At 43.4% G+C, this 19008-nt stretch overlaps 1 protein-coding gene across 3 annotated transcripts in view; it reads left to right on the top strand.

Annotated features, from left to right (window-relative positions):
- Positions 1 to 11377, top strand: part of ACTN1 (actinin alpha 1) — a 91149-nt gene extending 79772 nt beyond the window's left edge. Inside the window, exons 15-22 of one of the 3 annotated variants that reach the window (XM_080396495.1) lie at positions 1278 to 1460; positions 2203 to 2337; positions 3158 to 3337; positions 4245 to 4391; positions 6387 to 6467; positions 7023 to 7088; positions 8601 to 8759; positions 10496 to 11377. In XM_080396495.1, coding sequence (XP_080252621.1) covers positions 1278 to 1460; positions 2203 to 2337; positions 3158 to 3337; positions 4245 to 4391; positions 6387 to 6467; positions 7023 to 7088; positions 8601 to 8759; positions 10496 to 10654 — 1110 coding nt within the window. In that variant the 3' untranslated portion in view covers positions 10655 to 11377. The remainder of the gene's footprint in view (positions 1 to 1277; positions 1461 to 2202; positions 2338 to 3157; positions 3338 to 4244; positions 4392 to 6386; positions 6468 to 7022; positions 7089 to 8600; positions 8760 to 10495) is intronic. The other 2 variants (XM_080396497.1, XM_080396496.1) reach the window with 2 other exon arrangements.
- The last annotated feature ends 7631 nt before the right edge of the window (positions 11378 to 19008 follow it).

Here is a 19008-nt window from a genome sequence, read left to right as displayed (position 1 = left end):
CTCTTGGCAGAAACGGCTGACAGCAACGTGGCCATCAGCGCGGCGGTGAATGAGACACCAACAGGACACTATGCAGGCAGCGGGGGCAGAGGGGTGGTGAAATAGCCCTAGCTTGGTATCAACACTGTTAGTGAGCTGCTACTTGTTTCTTCTACCCTTCCCTCCTGAACAAAGGCGTTCGTTAAGCCTTTCATAATGCAGAACAAATCTGAACAGCATTTAAGCACTTCCATCATCCCTTTGTGCAGTACCTTTCCCAGGCCCCCAGACTTGCATTACATCTCGATGGCCACCGCAGCAGCTGCAAAGCAATGAGTCACCGTGTAAGGAAGCACTTCTACAAAAAGTAGTTACAGTGTGTGTGTTGTAAGAGAGTGGTCAGCCATGCGGTTTACTTTCATTCCCTCTTTTGTCCACACTGTTCCCTCGGTTATCCCTGCACACACCTCTCTGTCCCCCATTGGTTTTGCTGCCTCTTTCCCTGTGTTTGCTTCCCTAGTCTTGATCTTCCAGGCTTCTGGGACGAAGTACCTTAAAGGCCTGTAGAAGCAGTGGGAGATGAGCCAGGACCAACTGGCTCGTCAGCTGTCCACAAACCACCAGCAAGCATGCCCCCACCATCAGTCCTTGGAGCACAGGCTGGGCACCACGGCAAGACGGGGAACAGAAAGGGCCTGTTGTGTTCAGGGAGAAGGAGCTGTTTTTCAGGAGCAGCTGGAGCATATGTTGCCTGCGCAAGTTTGCTGTTGGCTGGAAGACCTTCACCTAGTTCTAACTGGCTCTGATCAGACTGAATCTGACTCTTATTATTCATCTGGGGTTATCTTAGGTGTAGAAGTAGCGGATACCTAGCGGGACAAGAAAAGCGTGGCACATTTACACTAGTGAAACTAGTGTAAAGTGACTGCTTTATAGGAAGTGCTAGTAGTCAGATCTTCCCAAAGGGGCTGATGGACAGTCCCTGAGCAGTGTTGGAGAAAGAGTTCCCCCTAAATTATGAGGAGCTGGAATTATTCCACTGTTTTTTGGGATGTGATCTGTCGTTGGTCAACATGGGACAGAAGCAGAGGGAAAATGAGACTTCACATCATTTAACTACTTGAAACATCCTGTTTAGTGATGCTGGGAGAACATGAAAAGTGTATTAGAGTAGCCTGCTTTGTATCCTGGGAATATCTAAGCTTTTGCAGTCACTTCTGCAGGGATACATTTACTGAAGAGGCTATTCAGTAACTAATGCTCTTAACTGTCCCTTTGCTGCTGCCTTCCTTCTGCAGGGATTAACCACAGCCCATGAACAGTTCAAAGCCACTTTGCCAGATGCCGACAAGGAGCGACAGGCCATCCTGGGAATCCACAATGAAGTCTCAAAGATTGTCCAGACATACCATGTCAACATGGCAGGAACAAATCCTTACACTACGATCACCCCACATGAGATCAATGGCAAATGGGAACATGTGAGTTCTTTCCAACCTTGCAAGTTAGTGTGGAAGAATGCTGCTGCTCAGCTACTGGGGGCCCCAGGAAGTATATTATTTACCCTTCCGTTACCCTCTCGTGCTTACTGCTGAGCCTTTTTTTTTTTTTTTCCCCATTTGTTTTCAGCTCAATTGCCACATACTTGGAAAATGGAAGATATATTTCATATAAATGTGTAAGGGGTGTCAGACCCTTTTTACTTGCTATTTTTATAATGAAAGATGCTAAATTAAAAGCTTTGAGGCTTTCAGTACTCAGTTGACCTGACAAGCAAGTATGATATGCGAGTCAGTATCCTTTTTCACCATTCAGCCCTTCAGATGTTTTATCTCTACAGCCTTCTGTTGCTGTAAGCTTAGAAGAGCAGCTGCTCTCCCTACCAGCCGTGCTGATGGTTCTTACTACCAAACAAGATCACCAAAGTGAGGTCTGGACAGGGTCCTGCAGTTCAGTTACACGAACCACCAAAACCCACCAAAATAGTAGTGAATGGAAAATGCTTCTCGTCTTCCATGGCCTGAGATGAGTTGGCAGCATGCAGCATGCATCCTACAGCAGATAGGATTTGCATTCCATGAGCCTTCCCACTGTGTCCTAAACAGTATGACTGCTTGTTTTCAGTGCAAACACCACTCCTCCCTTCCTCGCAGCAATTTCTGCGTTTACTATATATGTGCCTTTGTATGTATAAACTGCATACTTTGTTACTCTTTGCTGTAGGTGCGGCAACTAGTTCCCAGGAGGGATCAAGCCCTGATGGAAGAACATGCTCGCCAGCAGCAAAATGAACGACTCCGTAAACAATTTGGTGCACAAGCCAATGTCATTGGACCCTGGATCCAGACAAAGATGGAGGTAGTGCTTTGCTGATTTTGAAACAGTCTTGTTTTCTTCTGTGATCTTCGCTGATATTCTTATTCTTGGTCTTTCCTGACCACTGGCACAGTCATTCTTCCTTCAGGTTACAGCAAGAGAAACTTCAATAGAAAATATGGAGAATCCCAAGATTGACACTGGTTACTAAAGTGCTTGTACTTTTCTTCCCTGAACTCTTTAGTACAGGAATAAAAAACATCACTTAAAATGGTTGTGTTTATATGCAGCAAGTTAAAACCCTAAATCAAAGGCATGTTTTGTGTAACTGCTTTCACAGCAGTGGTCTTGATACACATGACAAAATAAATACAATTAGCATATCAAACATATATAGAGGAGACATTTTAAAGGGAGATCTCTCTCTAGGTAATATTTGAGTTGAAGTAATTGCAATTGATGAAGTGGAAAAATATGAAGCTATAACTGATGGCAAGGAGCTGTAAAGAAGAGGGCAATTACAGAAATATGTCTGTATGAAGGGACTAAGTGGCAGACAGTACATCAGAAAAAGATCTGGCTTGGTACATTACTAGCTTGTGGACTGCAGTTTCCTTTTCTTTTGTATCCTTGTATTAGACACATCTCACGTGACTCACCTCACTAGGAAAATGTTCAGCTCTATTAAAATTTTTGCTGACACTTGTCTTGACTCATTTAAAGTAACTGCTCCATGAGATATTTTTTTTTTCTTTTTTTTAATCATCATCCTGTGTGAGTGTGAAATAGCTGCAATAAATGTCCAGCATGTTGAAGCTTGTCCTTCCAATGGGGTCTAACTCCTTTGGCTTTGCTAATGCAGGAGATTGGACGCATTTCAATAGAGATGCATGGGACCCTGGAGGACCAGCTCAATCACCTGCGGCAGTATGAGAAAAGCATTGTGAATTACAAACCAAAGATTGACCAGCTGGAGGGAGACCATCAACAGATCCAGGAAGCGCTCATCTTTGACAACAAGCACACCAACTACACCATGGAGGTAAATGTTTTGGCAGCAGATCAGCCAGCCTCATCTGCCGTGGCCAGCTAGCATCAGCCACACCTAGCTCTAGCAATGTGTTCTGGTTTAGGAAAATTGAGAGCTTGACAGTGTGGCCAAGCATGAAACAGCATGTTGCTGAATTTCTTTTTTGCCTTGCTGTACTTCATGCCAACCCAGTCCAATATATTTCCAAATATAGACAACAGACATAATCTGAATGAGATCAGCAGTATTGCTTGAAAATTGGCCGGTCTCATTTCTTCTGCCACCCAATTGTGGCAACCTATTAGCTGGGATTAGAAAGACCAAGGGAGTGCTGGTGATTTTGAGCTGCCACAGCCTGGTAGAAGGAAAAAGTCCAACAAAAGCTTTTTAAAATTGGAGTCTGGCTTTCTGAGGTTTCTTGGAAGCAATTGGAGTTCAACATGAGTCCAGCAGAACACAAGACGGGCTTTGAAACTTGTCTTTTGGTTTCTGGCCAACTCTCCATTAAGCAACAGCAGAGGCAGTGGAGCACCAATGTCTTCCAAGGACTGTGGTTTGTTTATTTTCTTAGTAAGGAGAGTTTTCTGACCAACTAAGACCCAGAAGCACTGGGTTTGATTCTCATTTGTGTTGAAGGCTCTCAATGTGTTGCTCTGACAAGACAAAGGAACTTTGCAATAGGACCAAGACTTTCTTAAGATCAGGAAATGGCCTCTTTTTTTCAGTCAGAATTCAGATTTTAAACATCTGGTTGGTTCACACTGCAGATGAGAAGGAAGCTTTTGTGAGCAAATGGACGACTTCTGCCTTGGCCACCAGGATCGTTTAATTTGAAACAAGTAGCACATTAGATCCACTGGCCTCAGAGGCAGAAGTGGTACTTTTTTAATTTAAAAATTGTCCTGTTCTCTTTTTCCAGCATATCCGGGTGGGCTGGGAGCAGTTACTAACAACAATTGCTAGAACCATCAACGAAGTGGAAAACCAGATTCTGACCCGTGATGCCAAAGGAATCAGCCAGGAACAGATGAACGAGTTCCGGGCTTCTTTCAACCATTTTGACAGGGTAAGTCAGTGCTGACTGCAGCTTGGTAAGCTACGAGCTTCCATGTAGACTGCAGAATGCAATAAAAAGTAAACAGTCACTGTGATAAAACTAGATCAACAGAAGCTATTTCATCCTTAAAAACGCCACTCCTGTGGAGTAGTCATTCCTGTGAAGACTGCTAATGGATCATCAGGCTGACAGAAGTGTATCTTCACAGGAAACTGCAGAATTTCTTGATAAAGCCTAAAGTATGGAAAAGTTTGAAGGCTTATTTAGGGAATCAAACTTCTACCCCATCTTCCCAAGAGAGAGATTATTATCTTGATTTATAAAATTCTTTGGAGCAGCTATCCTCCACTTTGACATACCATCATATAAACGTGCATTGAAGAAACAAATATTGCTCTTGTATGGAGCAAACAGGAGAATCTATACACACCATGGCATTGCATGACATAGATAAACCCCTGATGTAAAGCCTGCCTTGCCTTACTTGGAAACACATGCCAAGGCATTAAGTCATGCAGTAAGAAAGGAATTCAAATTCCTTAAAGGAAATTTTCCTCCCTTCAATTTGCCAGCCTGTCTGCAGCCGTTCCTTCTACAACCCAAGTCACAAAGGTGTCATGCAGGGAAGCAGAGACAGCAGCCCAGGCTTGAAACTGGCTCCATTATCAACCCCTCAATGTTGTCTGGAAAGCTGTGAGCAGCCTGCAGAGATACTAAGTCAGTGATGCAAATATAGGTTGCTCTCCACCACTTGCTACACCAGCCAGAGTGTGTGAAAGGTCTCCATAGAACAGGGCTGCAGTCTGCCCTCAGAGACTGGCAACACTTTCAGATTGCTGAACACTGGCTGTTTCAGCCCTTCTCTAGCTGCCTAAGAAAAACAAAAACCATTGGCTTCTTTTCTTAGCAGAGGAACCCATAAAGCCCTATAGATTTTATATTTTGACTTTCATATCATTTGCCCCTTGCTCCACACCAGTCTGTATGATAACGTATAGAGAACATGGGTTTCCCATCTTCAGCTGTGTTTTGATTTACGAAGGCTTAATGCTGACCTCAAAAGCTGATTTTTTTGAGGAAGGTTGCTTGGAATTGGCCCCACCATCCTGTCTTTAGCTTCCTTGATCTGGCCAGAGATTATGGTGGCAGGCAGAGCCTCTTCAGTGCTTGGGGGCTGTCCTGAGCTAAAATTCTGCAGGGTGGATGGGGAGTCTCAGTTCGCGTGGTAGCTCACGTATAGTTTGATGGGTACATCCAGACACTGGGGGATGTGGGGAATGAGCAAAGGGAAGAGCAGCTGCCAAGCTGTGTAGTGCTGTGCTGTACAGCAGTGCTGTTTGCAGAGCTGAGCACTTGAAATAGCTTTGCCAGTCAAAGCTTCGGCTCATGTGCAGGTCTCACAAATACAGCCATAACACTGCTCCCCTGAGCCTCAGCTGGTTTTCCTTGTCTGTTCCTGGGATGCCCTGACAGCTAAGCTTCCCTGGGTGTGTTTCCAAACATACCTGCCCTCACCTACTCCTTTAGTGGGACTTTTGACTAGAAGATTAAGGCAATGCTTCTCACTGCCTCTGCCTGCTTACCTGCACTCCGGGTTACTAGTCAAACACAGGGCTTCTGACACTATGGATAACAAGTGGTGACACAAGTAATTCACTTGGGAGATGGAGATCTTGAGGCTTCTGAGTATCAACTGGTTTTGTCATTCAAATGCTCTCAAGATGTGATGAGCTCTGTGAGGAGGAGCTGTTCCAAGAGCATTTTTAGCACATCCTGAAATGTCATTGTGATATCTAATGTTGTGCACTTTTTTTATTTTTCTTCCCTGTCTTTCTATCTGCATGTCATTCTTCCTCTCCCTCTCTCCTCACCCACTGCATGGTGCACCTGTTTGTTGTCCTTTCACCTCCCTTTTATCTCCTCTTTGTCCCCCTTCCTTCTGCCCCACACCATCACCCCACTGGCACTGCATGTCCTGCTGCCTGGCGCACACCGCATAACCAGGACCACTCCGGCACACTTGGCCCTGAGGAATTCAAAGCCTGTCTCATCAGCTTGGGTTACGATATTGGAAACGATGCACAGGTACTGAATGCTAGTGGTGAACACAGCCAGATATTAAACTGTGAAAAAATAACAGTTTTTCCTTTCTTTTCTTGTTTGTCTTAATCCATCTGTCATTGCTGTTCTTGTGTTTGACTATATATACATCACTCTTCTGTACTACTTCCTCTTTAAATGTACTTCGATATCTATTCCTTCTTAATTCCCTAATTGTTTGTCTTGGGAAAATTCCTTTTATGTCTGGAAATTATTCCATTTACTTCTGTGTCACTTCACACTCCCTTTTTTGTCCATCCCTCAATCTGTTTTGCTTGGTATATTCATTCCTTTTTTTCATCGTCAATATGTTCCTTGTGTATAAACTATTCCATGTCCAAAATCACCTTTGCTTCTTCTTGGTTTCACAAACTACCTCTCCTCTGTTGCTTTTCATTGTCTGTAAATCCTTCCTTCCATCTCTTCCCTCCTGAAACTCATTCTTTGTAATATCTCATGTGGGTTCATTTCTCCCTGGACTGGTCTCCCTTTTTTGTCTTGGCTTTTTCCATCTTTCCATCTTTTCATCGTTCCCTGTAGAAGAAGACTGGTATGATGGATTGTGAAGATTTCCGAGCCTGCCTTATCTCCATGGGTTACAATATGGTAATGTAGAGCCCTCTGTCACTCCTGTTCAAAGTGATTCTTGTAGACATCTTCAAAATTAAAGGGAGAATGTGTAGTGAATCAAGGTAAATACAGCCTTATTTTCCAGAATTATCAGCAATGGATGTTTAATCTAGATTAGTTGTACATGGAAAATTCTTGTCTCACAGCAGTAGTTGAAGGTAAAAAAAATGGAAATCATTGTCTAATTCCTGTGTATTTCAAATAAGCACTACATTTATCAAAGTGAGTAGCTACAAGTAGAAGAAATGGTAAACTTCCTTATATTAGTACCTGCACTCTGCACAGCGCACACAGCCTCCCCAGCCCCAATTATCAGTTGAACTCATCTAGAAATACACATGACCTGATTTCTGAATACACTCAAATGCTACTCCTCTCATTCCTACTATTTATTTCACATCTCTCTTCCTGTACATATAAGTTCGAGTTCTAGTCATCCTCCCCATAGCTTTTCCCTCTCCAGAGTACTTGCATAGTCAGAACAGTAACATGTGGCACCTTCAGATGCACAATAAGTAATAGAAAGAGCTTCACCAAAGACTGATGCTCATCAAGGGGCAGGAAAAGAGTAGTGCAGAAATATTCAGCTGTACTCAGAGTATCTTTGCTCCTGCTGTCAGGCAAAGCAGTGTTTATTCATCTTACTCATCAGCCCAGTATAAATACAGACTCTTTAGTGTAGAGTGCCAAGCTGCAGTAACATTTGATTAGATACCTTAATTACTCTTGAAGGTATACTGTTCTAGATGTGTTAAAGAGCCTGTTCCCAGGAGAAGATTCAGCTCTGCTCTCTCTTCCTCCTTACCTGGGGAGGAAAGAGTCCCAAAGATGAGAATAGATGATCTTCCGTTTATATGCAAAAAAAAAAAAAAAAATGCAGAAAATTACACTACAAAGTTTTGACTTATGTAGCAAACTCCTCTGTAGGATCTTCCCTGTAAAGGCTGCTTCCCTGTGCCACTCCAGGTACGCAAGTCATTCTTTCCAAAGCCTGTCTAGTTAAGATGAACCAGATACTGTTAAAGACCCCGGAGACATTTCTTCTGGGAGCTTCTGTTCTGGCAGCTGAATAGAACTGTGGAAGTTTTCTTTTAGTAAATGAAAAATAAAAGGATTTGAGGAATGCAGACCTTCAAATACTGCTACAGACATCTAGGACAACATACATTACACAGAAATTTGCATGATTCCCTGAATTCTGTGTGATACTGTTTCCTGATAGGACCATTGTCCTAGAATTGGATGGAGATGGATGTTATCCTAGGGCACAGCTGTGACTTTTACTCCAAAGGGCAAATGAGTGGGAAACATTTGTACACAACAGCAAGCTGAAAAAGAATGTCCTGCTTAAGAAAACAGAGAAAAAAAAAGTGGTTTCTATTTGGCTTTGTTTTTCTAGCTGTGAGATGCACTGCTGAACAGTTTCTCCTCACTTTCATTGTACTGCTGCCAAAATGTCCAGGCTTACATGACTCTCTTGTTCTCCAGGGAGAGGCAGAGTTTGCCCGCATCATGAGTATCGTTGACCCTAACCGTTTGGGTGTAGTGACATTCCAGGCCTTCATTGACTTCATGTCCCGGGAAACAGCAGATACAGATACCGCTGACCAGGTTATGGCTTCCTTCAAGATCCTGGCTGGAGATAAGGTCAGGCTCCACACCTTCCTTACCTGCATCTGCATTGCTCCTGCTTTTCTTTTTCTCTCTTGTCACTGAGAGAAAGTGTTGAGGGAAGCACCCTCTAGCATGGAGGGTATTTTCACACCACCATTGTGCAATGCTGGAGGAGTGCAAGGCTTAAGTGTGGGTTAATGAGCAGCCTTGCCAAGGCTCTTGAAAGTCCTCTTCAGTTGTCAGTCAGAACTTTGCTCCCCACTCTTGCTTTAAAAAGTTAATTAAGAGCTTGGTTGCATTTTGTCATTTTAAAATGTATGACAAAATTCAACAGATGGTTCTTGATTAGTCTTGAAAAGCTATTAATTACTGATGGCTGTAAACTTGAGATGACCTTTCTCAGATATAGATGTGTCACTATCAGTTGTTACATAACCAATAGTAGATTTTCATTGAGGATATCTATCTGCAAGAGAGCATCTTTTAAGCACAGAAATTGGATGATGCTAAAAGTATTAACTTCTTAAAATTTGCATCATCCGTGGAACCAGCTGATAAAAATTGTCATCTTATTTTTCTTATATAACAGTCCCCACTAATCTTTTATGCAATTGAACAAACATCTTCATGTAATGTTAATATATCTCTATATTTGCTAATGATTTTTTTCATCTCACTTTAAATGTCAGATACCATTTCTGAAATTGTAATGAGTTACCATTAAATCCAGTACTGGTTTCCATGTTTCACTAATAATCTTTTCATAATCATTACTGTAGAAAGCCACGATACTGGTCCTTTAGGCACCTGACCTAAGCCAGTCCTATTGTCTTTCAAGGCATGAAAATTCTACATTATTTAGATAAGCTAATCGCTGAATAAATAGGTACTTGTGCATGCAGTATTACTTATTAACTCGTTTACTCTGTACAGTACGTTAAATATAATTGTCAGTGTTTAGTATGCTTTAGTGACTGTAACATGAATCAGACAGTACTTCATTATGAAGAAAAATACCTCTTACTCACTCCAGTCATTAAACTGAAAGGCACTGGGGGGGAGTCACGGAGGAGGGAGGGAGATGGTGTGAAACCTGAAGCATTGTTCAGACAGACTGCAAATGCCCATGAGTCAGTCAGCTAAAGACAACATGCTGGTTAGCAAACAGGCAGCTACTGTTACCTGCCGCATGGAGAGAAGCCAAGCTAGCCCCAGTGAGTCTCCAGAAGCTGAATTTACATAAGAAGTTTTGCTTGCTTATTAAAAACGTCTGTTGTGAAAGGCAGGGATTGTTGGGGGACCTGCAGAAGCAATACAGAGTGTTTGCTTGTCTACTGCCTGCGCTGGTGCTACCAGCCAGAGCTAGCGGGGATGGCTCCTTTCCCTGCTCTGAAGAGAGGGATCGGCAGCTCCCAGGTTTCTGTGTCCTGCCATTTGCTTTCACCCAATTACCTCCACAGGAAGGCACAGTCTTACACTAACAACTTGCCTTACTTACCTCTAGGTCTTTGCTTTAGGTGTGCTGGCATCTCTCCTGCAAAAACAATCTTTTTCTGTTGTAAAAATCGTTTTCTTGTCCAAACGATGGGCAGTGACTGCATTTCCTCCCAAGGTGTATGCACAGAGCTCCCCACGTGGGTGTACACTGCTAGTCTAGTTGTTGGGTCCCGGCCCCGATTGCTGTCTGGAGGGGCAGGGGGTGGTTGTCGCTCTGAGGAAGGTCAGTTTTCTGAAAGTAACAATCACCTTATTGTTCGTCCTCTTTGCAGAACTACATCACTGTGGATGAATTACGGCGGGAACTGCCTCCTGATCAGGCTGAATACTGCATTGCTAGAATGGCACCCTACAATGGCCGTGATGCTGTACCTGGTGCCCTGGACTACATGTCCTTCTCCACGGCACTCTATGGCGAAAGTGACCTTTAACTTTTTTCTGTCCCACCACACGCTCCCTCCCCTCTCCCCTGTCCCACACGCCCTTCTTTCTCTTTGCAAAGCAGCCTCTGCTCCGCTCTTTTTTGTGTTTCCCTGTTTTGCTTCAGATAACAGATCACATTTTTAAGTGGGGGGGAGGACATTGACATGGCACTACCTACCTTGCCCTTGAAATGACAGTTTACAAAATTATTTTGTGCAAAAAAGTTACATTTTAAAAAGAACAGACATATTTTATTATAGAAAAAGGTATTTTTCACCACCAGATTGAAACTTAAAAAGAAAATGTTAAGATACTGCACCAGATATTTTTTGTTGTGACATAGAAAGTCAAGCACAATGTTACATTCCATCCTTTCCAAAAAGAACCAAACAACAACAAAATACCACTTGTTCTGTTAACTTTTGCATTTGCGTATGTCTCTTATCACGGGAGGGGGGAAGGCACACAAGTGCATGTGTTTGCTGGTTCACTCATTTCATGAAAATATTTTATGATAAACTTTTGAAATTGCTGTGTTTTCTAGGGAAAAAATAATGTACACAGCTCATGTTTTCATATTTAATTAAAAAATACAATATGCCTCCTATGTTTATCAGTGCACAACTTTTTTTGTTGCTGCGAGTTGTCTGGTTTCACAACATGAAGCTTGAGAGTTGATAACTTTGATATTGCTTGTCACAAACCATATTAAAAATTTCTTGTGATAACAACTCCAGACTTCATTCATTTGTATAGTAAAATTGTTTAATCCTATTTAGTTAAAACAACAAACATGATGAAGAGAATCCAAAATTAATGGCTTTTTAACTGTAGTTACAATACTTTTAAAGGTATACTTCCCTCCCTCTTAACGTTTTCATTCTTGTTGAATGATGTTGCAATTTTCACAGCTTTATGACCACTTTAATGGGTTGGGTAATTTTTCACCATCCCTGATACACTCACATGTCTAAGAACAATATTGCTTAAAAACCAGCACAGAATTGGTTAGTAGACCTGTGAGATCAGACAGCCACTGTACCTTTTAACTACCTATGAAAAACTCATCCACTGTTCCATGCTCAGCATTGAGTATCTCACTGCTTTTGATATCATGTCTTCCGACTATAAATTCTTCCAGAGACCAGGATCATATTTGTATTGGACATTCAGAAGAAACCAGCCTTTGGGACCTTTAACAAGTCATAAAGTATACACACACATGCATGTGCCTGAAAATCAGCAAGGGGAAGCAGCTAATCCCTTCCCAGCCATCTGGGCATTTCCTGTCATTCCACAACTTTAAGAAACATGGAGTTAGGAGCAAAAAAACTGCATTACTGCTTCATGACACGTTTCTAGTGAGGTTTTTTTTTAGGTATAACTACATACTGCCATCTCTGGTCCCAAAGGCAGTTTCTATTTTGAAGTAACAACTGCAGGAGCACCATGCACAGGTTCACCAGGAACCCCTGCAGCCCTCAGGAGCATTGCTGTTGCCCTCTGTTCTCCAGGGCAGAGCTACGTCCTGAGGAAGGCATTGTACGTGTTGGGTTGGGGGTCAGCACAGCTTTCTGGTTTATTCTGACCTTGAGTAGAACAAAATAAAAATCACAGCAGTGTGATGGTGTTATCCCAAATCTGGGTTCTTCACCCCGTGTGCAAGAGCTGATCCACACACAGAGTCTTGGGTGCTAGGCGGTAAATCCACAAAGCTAGCACTCCTCTGAACACGTAGTCAAACTTCTTATACACTTGGACAATAGTTCACAGTTACATTTAATCACACTTAATTTTCATTGGTTCTTTCGAGCCTTGTCTCCATTTAAAGGTACAGCGTTTTTCTTTTCATCTGCATGTTCTGTGGGGAAGAGGGCTTTGTTAAGGGGGCCCTCTTTGCTCCAGGGTGGATCTTTTATTATGTTAATAGGATTGTTGACACATAGTTCGAATTGTTTAGTGTTGTTAACCATTTGGTTCTCCTTGAGCTTATTTTCTTGTGTCCCAGCTTGACATATTTATGGTTCCTTCCCCCAAGGCCATGTTTTGTTATCTAAGGATTTAACTAACATCCTCCCTCTTTCAAATTCTTGTTTTTTTCGCTGCAGATATTTACATTTTCACCCACTTTTTTAGAAGTAAATGGTTCTTACATCATTGTGATGTATCCCAACCTGACAGTATCCGCATACCGTATTTGGAAGGGGGGATGCCAATGCCTCCTACAAGGCTTCCTCCAGGAGACACCAAGATCTGTGTTCTCCTGTAGGCTGGGTAATGTGTTCACAAAGGGTACACAGCTTCATACGTACAGTACACTGCTTCATACATAGACAAGGCCAGACTGTACTTGCTGTCATTTGTCTTCAAATGTTGAAGCAGAGGCAGTTCATGTAAGTTACCGGTAACTGCATTGTTAACGAGTGCTGTGGTTGAGCTGAAGCAGCGTTTCCTGTGCTGTGACCCATGACACCGAGAAGCCTGGAGGTGCTCTAGGAGTTGGTCAATACATAATGCAGGGACTTGCAGCCACATCAGTATTTAATCCACTTGCAAGCTTCCCTGTAGGCCCACTTTCAGCTACATCGCTACTATGTTGCTGCAAGTGGGACTGCCCTCTTCAAGAATAGTGCCGATTCCATTGCCACATTCTAATGTGCATAATAGATGATCTGTTTGAAAACTAAAACAGCAGAGGTGGTGATGACAGGCATGAGCTGATAATCTACATTGATGTTTGCCTCACAGTACCCATTGCCCTTGATTTGATAACCCTGTTTCCTCAGCCTCAGTAGCTGCCCTGTCCTGTGTTTGCAAAACAAAAAACTTTTACTGGGCTGTAGTTGTGTTGCATGCTGTGACCACACAAAACCCCAGCTGGTTTTATGAGAGAGAAAGCAAGTAGCTTATCCCTGCCCATGCCACAAATTGGTGTCAGTGTGGGAGATCCAGCCTTGCTAATGTTGCTCCACTGGCACCACAGCACCACATCCTTTGAAGCCGAGGTGTCAACAGCACCAGAAGGGCCTCACCTGTGTGAGTGCTTCTGAGTGAATAAAGTTCAAAATATTGGCAACAGGTGTTCCTAAAATTTTAGGCACACTTGCTGGTATTTATTCTGCTTAGGTGGCACAGCCTTTGACAAACTGGTTAGAGCTTGTGTGACCTTGTCTGTTTTTCTGGGCTGTAGACAAAGCCTCCTCATTCCCAGCCCATGTGAGGGGAAGCAAATAGGATGCTGCAAGACATTCACCTCCCTCATATGCAGCACAAGGTGCATCTTGCAATCATGTGGCCTTACAGTCTCTGGCAGTTGGCATGCTGAAATTTGAAAGCAGCTTTTGGTATTAGGTTCATGGTTTTGCAGCTGATGTGCCATGCCATTCTTTAGCCAAGTCCTGACATCAGCCTTGATGAAATTTGTTTCTGGAAGCAGCTGCCTGCAGTTCAGTGACTGCCCCTTCAGGACAGAAGAATCAGACAGTCTGCTTCAAGCTCACATCTCCCATTCAAGGGTAAACTCTTTTCACCAGTCTGCCATACTCACTATTTTCAGGCACAAAAACCTGAAACAATGCTTTCCCAAGAAATTAACCATGTTCCTTTCATCGCTGTTGATACCTTTGGCTGCTGAGGTCTCAGTACCTGCCCCAGCATAACTATCTGGCAGTACAGGGGCAAAAAACACATCAGTGCTCAGACAACATGGGTCTGTCTTCCCTGACAGAATGTCAACTGCCTCTCTAAAAGCCTCTCAAATCTATCTTGTGACTGTTGAATGTCTTCAGTGCTGCCAGCATCTGTTTTTGGAGTGAAGGAGCAGAGCCAGCAGTACAAGAAAACAATGAAAGGAAACAGATCTGCAACCTTGAATAAACTTGGTTTCAAAGTAGTATTCATACATCCACAGACAATCCATCCAGCTGAATCAGACTGACTGGTTTTATCAGGGAAATAATGGAGAGGGCAAGGAATAGAGAAAGGGTGACTGTAACGGCTGGGAAAAGGAACAGCTCAAACTAAAGTGATTTTATTAAGAAAACAGAATGCAGGTATGATTTTCAGACCACAAGATTATTGGTACAACATTACTTGCACTACAGATGCTGGGGTAGGACAGATTTTTTCCACCCCTGTGGCAGCCAAGTACTAAGAAAGCTTAATCCTGTTGAATTAATCAAACTGCCGAGGTGACTCTGGCTACTGAAAGAGTTGCTACTGTGTAAACCCTTACAATTCATTGCATTAGCTCTAAGCTGCTGGGAAAGTCCTAGCATGATAAACAAAGTCTAGGGCATATCCTGAGACAAACAGGTAATCAGAACACTCCCCAGCATGCACCAAGAAAACATGTTCAGTGCCACAGTCAGTAGAGAAGTCGGCCATTGCAAAGAATAAAGTTAGACAATCTTGTACAGGAAAGGATGCTCTGTAAGACTATTTTAGGTAGATTAAAGTCTCAGCAATTTAAATCCACTGAAAATGCAAGAGAAAAGTTAATCTTTTCTATATTCTGAGGAGTTACAGCCACTACAGGCACTCACCAATAAGATATTAAAATGGATTCCCCCCCCCCGTGTTTGGACACCACATTAACAGTCAGGAAAGAGTTGCAATTTGAGTCAAGATGGCTAACAAATATTGCAATACACCCACATCAATTAGTTGTCAACAGCTCACCTGTCACAGCATCTGTTATGGGTCACAGGTTCTCCCACTTGTCTCAGCTACGTCAGGCACCAGTTGTTGGAGTCCAACTCAGTCAGCCTCACACGGGGCACCAATTGTTGCAGCACAAACAAACTAATAGGCTACAACAAGGCTTTTACCTTTGGTCAGATTCTACTGTCCAGACTGTTTCACCTTCCTCCAGAAGGCAGACCACACTACCCCCACTCCTCCTCCACCCAACCACCTCTCCCACCCTCCTCGGTGCTATTTAGCCACTTAGCAGGAACAACCTACAGCTGCACAACATCCATGTCAATCAACCCACTGCCTTCGGGGCGAGGCCACAGCTGCATGTTATCAATGCTAATCAACCCACTGCATTCCTCTACAAGGAAAGTTTCTCAGGTTTGTTCTCTGATTTCTGGGACACACATGCACAAAAATATGTTGGTAAAAACTGCACTACATCCCATCTCTGTCTTATCTCTTCTCAGCAAGTTTATTTACACCTTCTTGTTATTAGTCAGTAGTTCACATCCTGTGACCTAGCAAGCATTCAAGCAAAATATTGTGAAGGACCTCTAGCTAGCACAATACCTCAGTGACCCCGATCCTCCTACTGTCTGGAAAAGCATAATCTCTCACGACTGCTGCAGGAAGCACACAGTGTTATTGCCACTGTGCAGATGAAGGTGGCACATGGAGAAAAAGGGCTAGATGCCACTAGAAGGTTGAAATGCAAATCCTGAATTTACAATTGCAATCCGAACGGTCTCTGTTCAGCTGCTGCCCCAGTCTGGAGGCAGTGTTCACTAGGCTTTTCCCTGTTACACCTAAGCCTTCTCTGCACACCTACATTTCTGCTTCAGGGCAGGCCTGGAATGGGCCATTGAAACAACCAGCTACCTGGCCCTGGTGACAGTCCCCATCAGGGCCCAAGCATTTCCCTCGCAAACACCCCACATCACTGGGGGCTGCAAACCTTACCCCATGTACAAATAGCAGTACGGAACAGCAAGACTGGCTGCTTTCTTTGCAAAGCCCCTTGGTGGGTTTGTCACCCATTTGCTCTGTAAGAGCCTAATTGCCTAAAATACCTTCACATAAGGAGAGTAACACAAGTTCAGGGCTTCATCCCTCCTCAGGGGATCCCAGCCTCCCAAGACTGCACCCTAACCAGCAGGACACCTAATAGGCTGGGCCAGGGAGCATCTCTCCAGCCTCACTCCGTCTGTCTCTGTGAAAAAAAGAGTAAGCACCCAAGGAACAGGAAAGAAAACCTAAAAACAAGGATTACTTTAAACTGCAGAGTTAAGAAAGCACTTTATACCTTCTTTATTATTAAGCACATTCAAACATTACACCATCACTTTAATGAAGAAATTCTCTCCTGCTACTTCTTACTTGAATAATCATAGAGGGCATAATCTCTAATCTGTGGTATTGAACCACAGCATCCTGCTTTCTGCCACAGAGAAAATAAAATGTCTTCTTTGAGGAAGGAAGAAAGCAGTTCATTTATCCCAGCAACAAACAGGTTGTGTTTTTTTAAGTATCCTGATTCCAGCTGAGTGAGTGTTTACATTTGTAGGTGTGCAGTCAGGGCACTAATAGTTCCTAGTGGGCTTTCAGACGGTCTTCTGAGAGAGGGATCTTTTTGTGCGACCAAAATAATGAGGAAACTAAAATACAGCTTTATTATGAAAGTTGATTTTGCACACGATAGCTTCCAGAAACACTACCCACACGCTAGAGGCAACGCTGCAGATTCTTCTAATGATATATTTCATGCCTTTTACCACCCATGCAGAGTGTCCACAACCAAGAAAGGAAAAGCAGGACTCCAGCCCGGCTCAGAGACTGCCAGAGAAGCCAGAGCTGCGTTCCATATGCACAGCCACATTCTTCCCCACTGACATGACCCCAGAGGCTGCAGAGATGCAGGATAAAACCAACAAAGCTTTAATTTGGCTTCCAGCATGACTATCTTCATTATTGCCAGCAACTCAAATCCCTATTACTCCTGTACCATTCCAAGACTGCCACCTAAGGAGCTTTTTTCTGCTTCTGAGCTTCCTATGCAGCAATTCAAGCACACAAGCACACAGAGGCTCTGGTGCTACTCCTATAATAGTCCAGCTCTGCTACCTACACAGAATTTATATAGAAAGACTCACAGGGCTGCCATTTTGAGTGTCTTGGACAGTCTTCTCAAAGAAAGATGTAAAACAGCCTTACAACTGGACATTGTATTCAAAGTTTAAGACATACTTGCCCCAGCTACAGCTACCCACTTTTTCTTTTTTAACCACAGGTACCTTTGTTAACCTTTCACATTACTCCATTTTCTTACTGGTAAGTGTTCACATCAGTTGCCTTGCAGCAAAAGCCAACAGCATCCTGGGCTGCGTTAGGTAGAATGTTGCTGGAAGGTCGAAGGGAAGTGATTTCTCAGCACTGGTGAGGCTACACCTGGAGCATTGTGTCCTCTGCTGTGCTCCTCAACACAAAAGAAATACGGGCTTACTGCAGCAAGTCCAGCATGGGGCCACAAAAACTTTTGTGGGACTGGAGCATCTCTCATGCAGGGAGAGGCTGGGAGAGCTGGGACTGTTCTGCCTGGTGAAGTCTGAATGTGTATAAATACCTGATGGGAGGGAATTCAAGGGAGGGAGCCAGGCTCTTCTCAGTAGCATACACTGACAATTTGAAATCATGATATTTCATGTGAACACAAGAAAACACTTTTTTACTGTAAGGTTGGTCAGACACTGGATTGCGCTGACCAGAGAGGTTGTAGAGCCTCCATCTCTGGAGACATTAAAAAGCTGATCACAGTCCCAGGCAATCTTGGGAGCCTGGACCAGATGATCTCAATGCGTCCCTTCCAACCTAAATGATTGTGTTTATTATGGATGTTGAATGTGTAGGTCATCTGCATCCTAAAGAATACTTAGATGGCAAGAAATTTGAATGATGCCTGAATCTAACATATGATGTCACAGACGTAACTTAGATATTTACTCCAAGCTAAATCAGGAGATCCAGACATAATGCTATCAGACAAGGGGAAAAAATGGGCAAAACAAACTACAGCTGTATTTTAAGCATCCGGACAATTAAGATTTTACCAGCTATGCTATACTGAAGAAACAGGTAACATTTTTTATCTCGATCGTCATACTGTGAACTGTCATGAACTACACCGCAGGAACTCCCTAAAATGAGTTCATCTCAGACACTGATAAACCAGAAAGTAGCGTGCTGCTTCTATGTGCATGGAAAAACTGCTTCTGCCTAGCATCTCCGTGCGAGGCACTTTTCCCCACCCAAGGTTTCCCCCTGGTGTCAGCGACAGTAACAGTACTGCGATTTTATCCAAAGCCGGGTAATTCTGGATAGGCAGGGCTGGCCGCAGGGAACTTGTGTTAGCAGAGCTGTAGCTGCTGAGCTGACGGGTAACACCGGATGAACTCTTCGGCCGTGTGCCTTTGCTCGTCCACTTGTTAAGCCTGATAACCATCTTTTTTTGCTATGTCTTGGTCAAAAGCCACATGCAGTTCAGCACGAAGTACAACGTCCGGGGGACTGCAGCAGGTTGCCAAGGATGCACAGGCACAGCACGGCTTCCTTGGGGAAGAAGCGTGGTTTATTCCAGAGGGCTCCACGCCAAGCGCTGGCTCCCAGCGCG

Source organism: Falco punctatus (assembly GCF_963210335.1).
Source record: "Falco punctatus genome assembly, chromosome: 7".
Taxonomy (NCBI): domain Eukaryota; kingdom Metazoa; phylum Chordata; class Aves; order Falconiformes; family Falconidae; genus Falco; species Falco punctatus.
The sequence above is the reverse complement of the archived record's forward strand: the minus strand, read 5'-3'. Positions and strand labels throughout refer to the sequence as shown.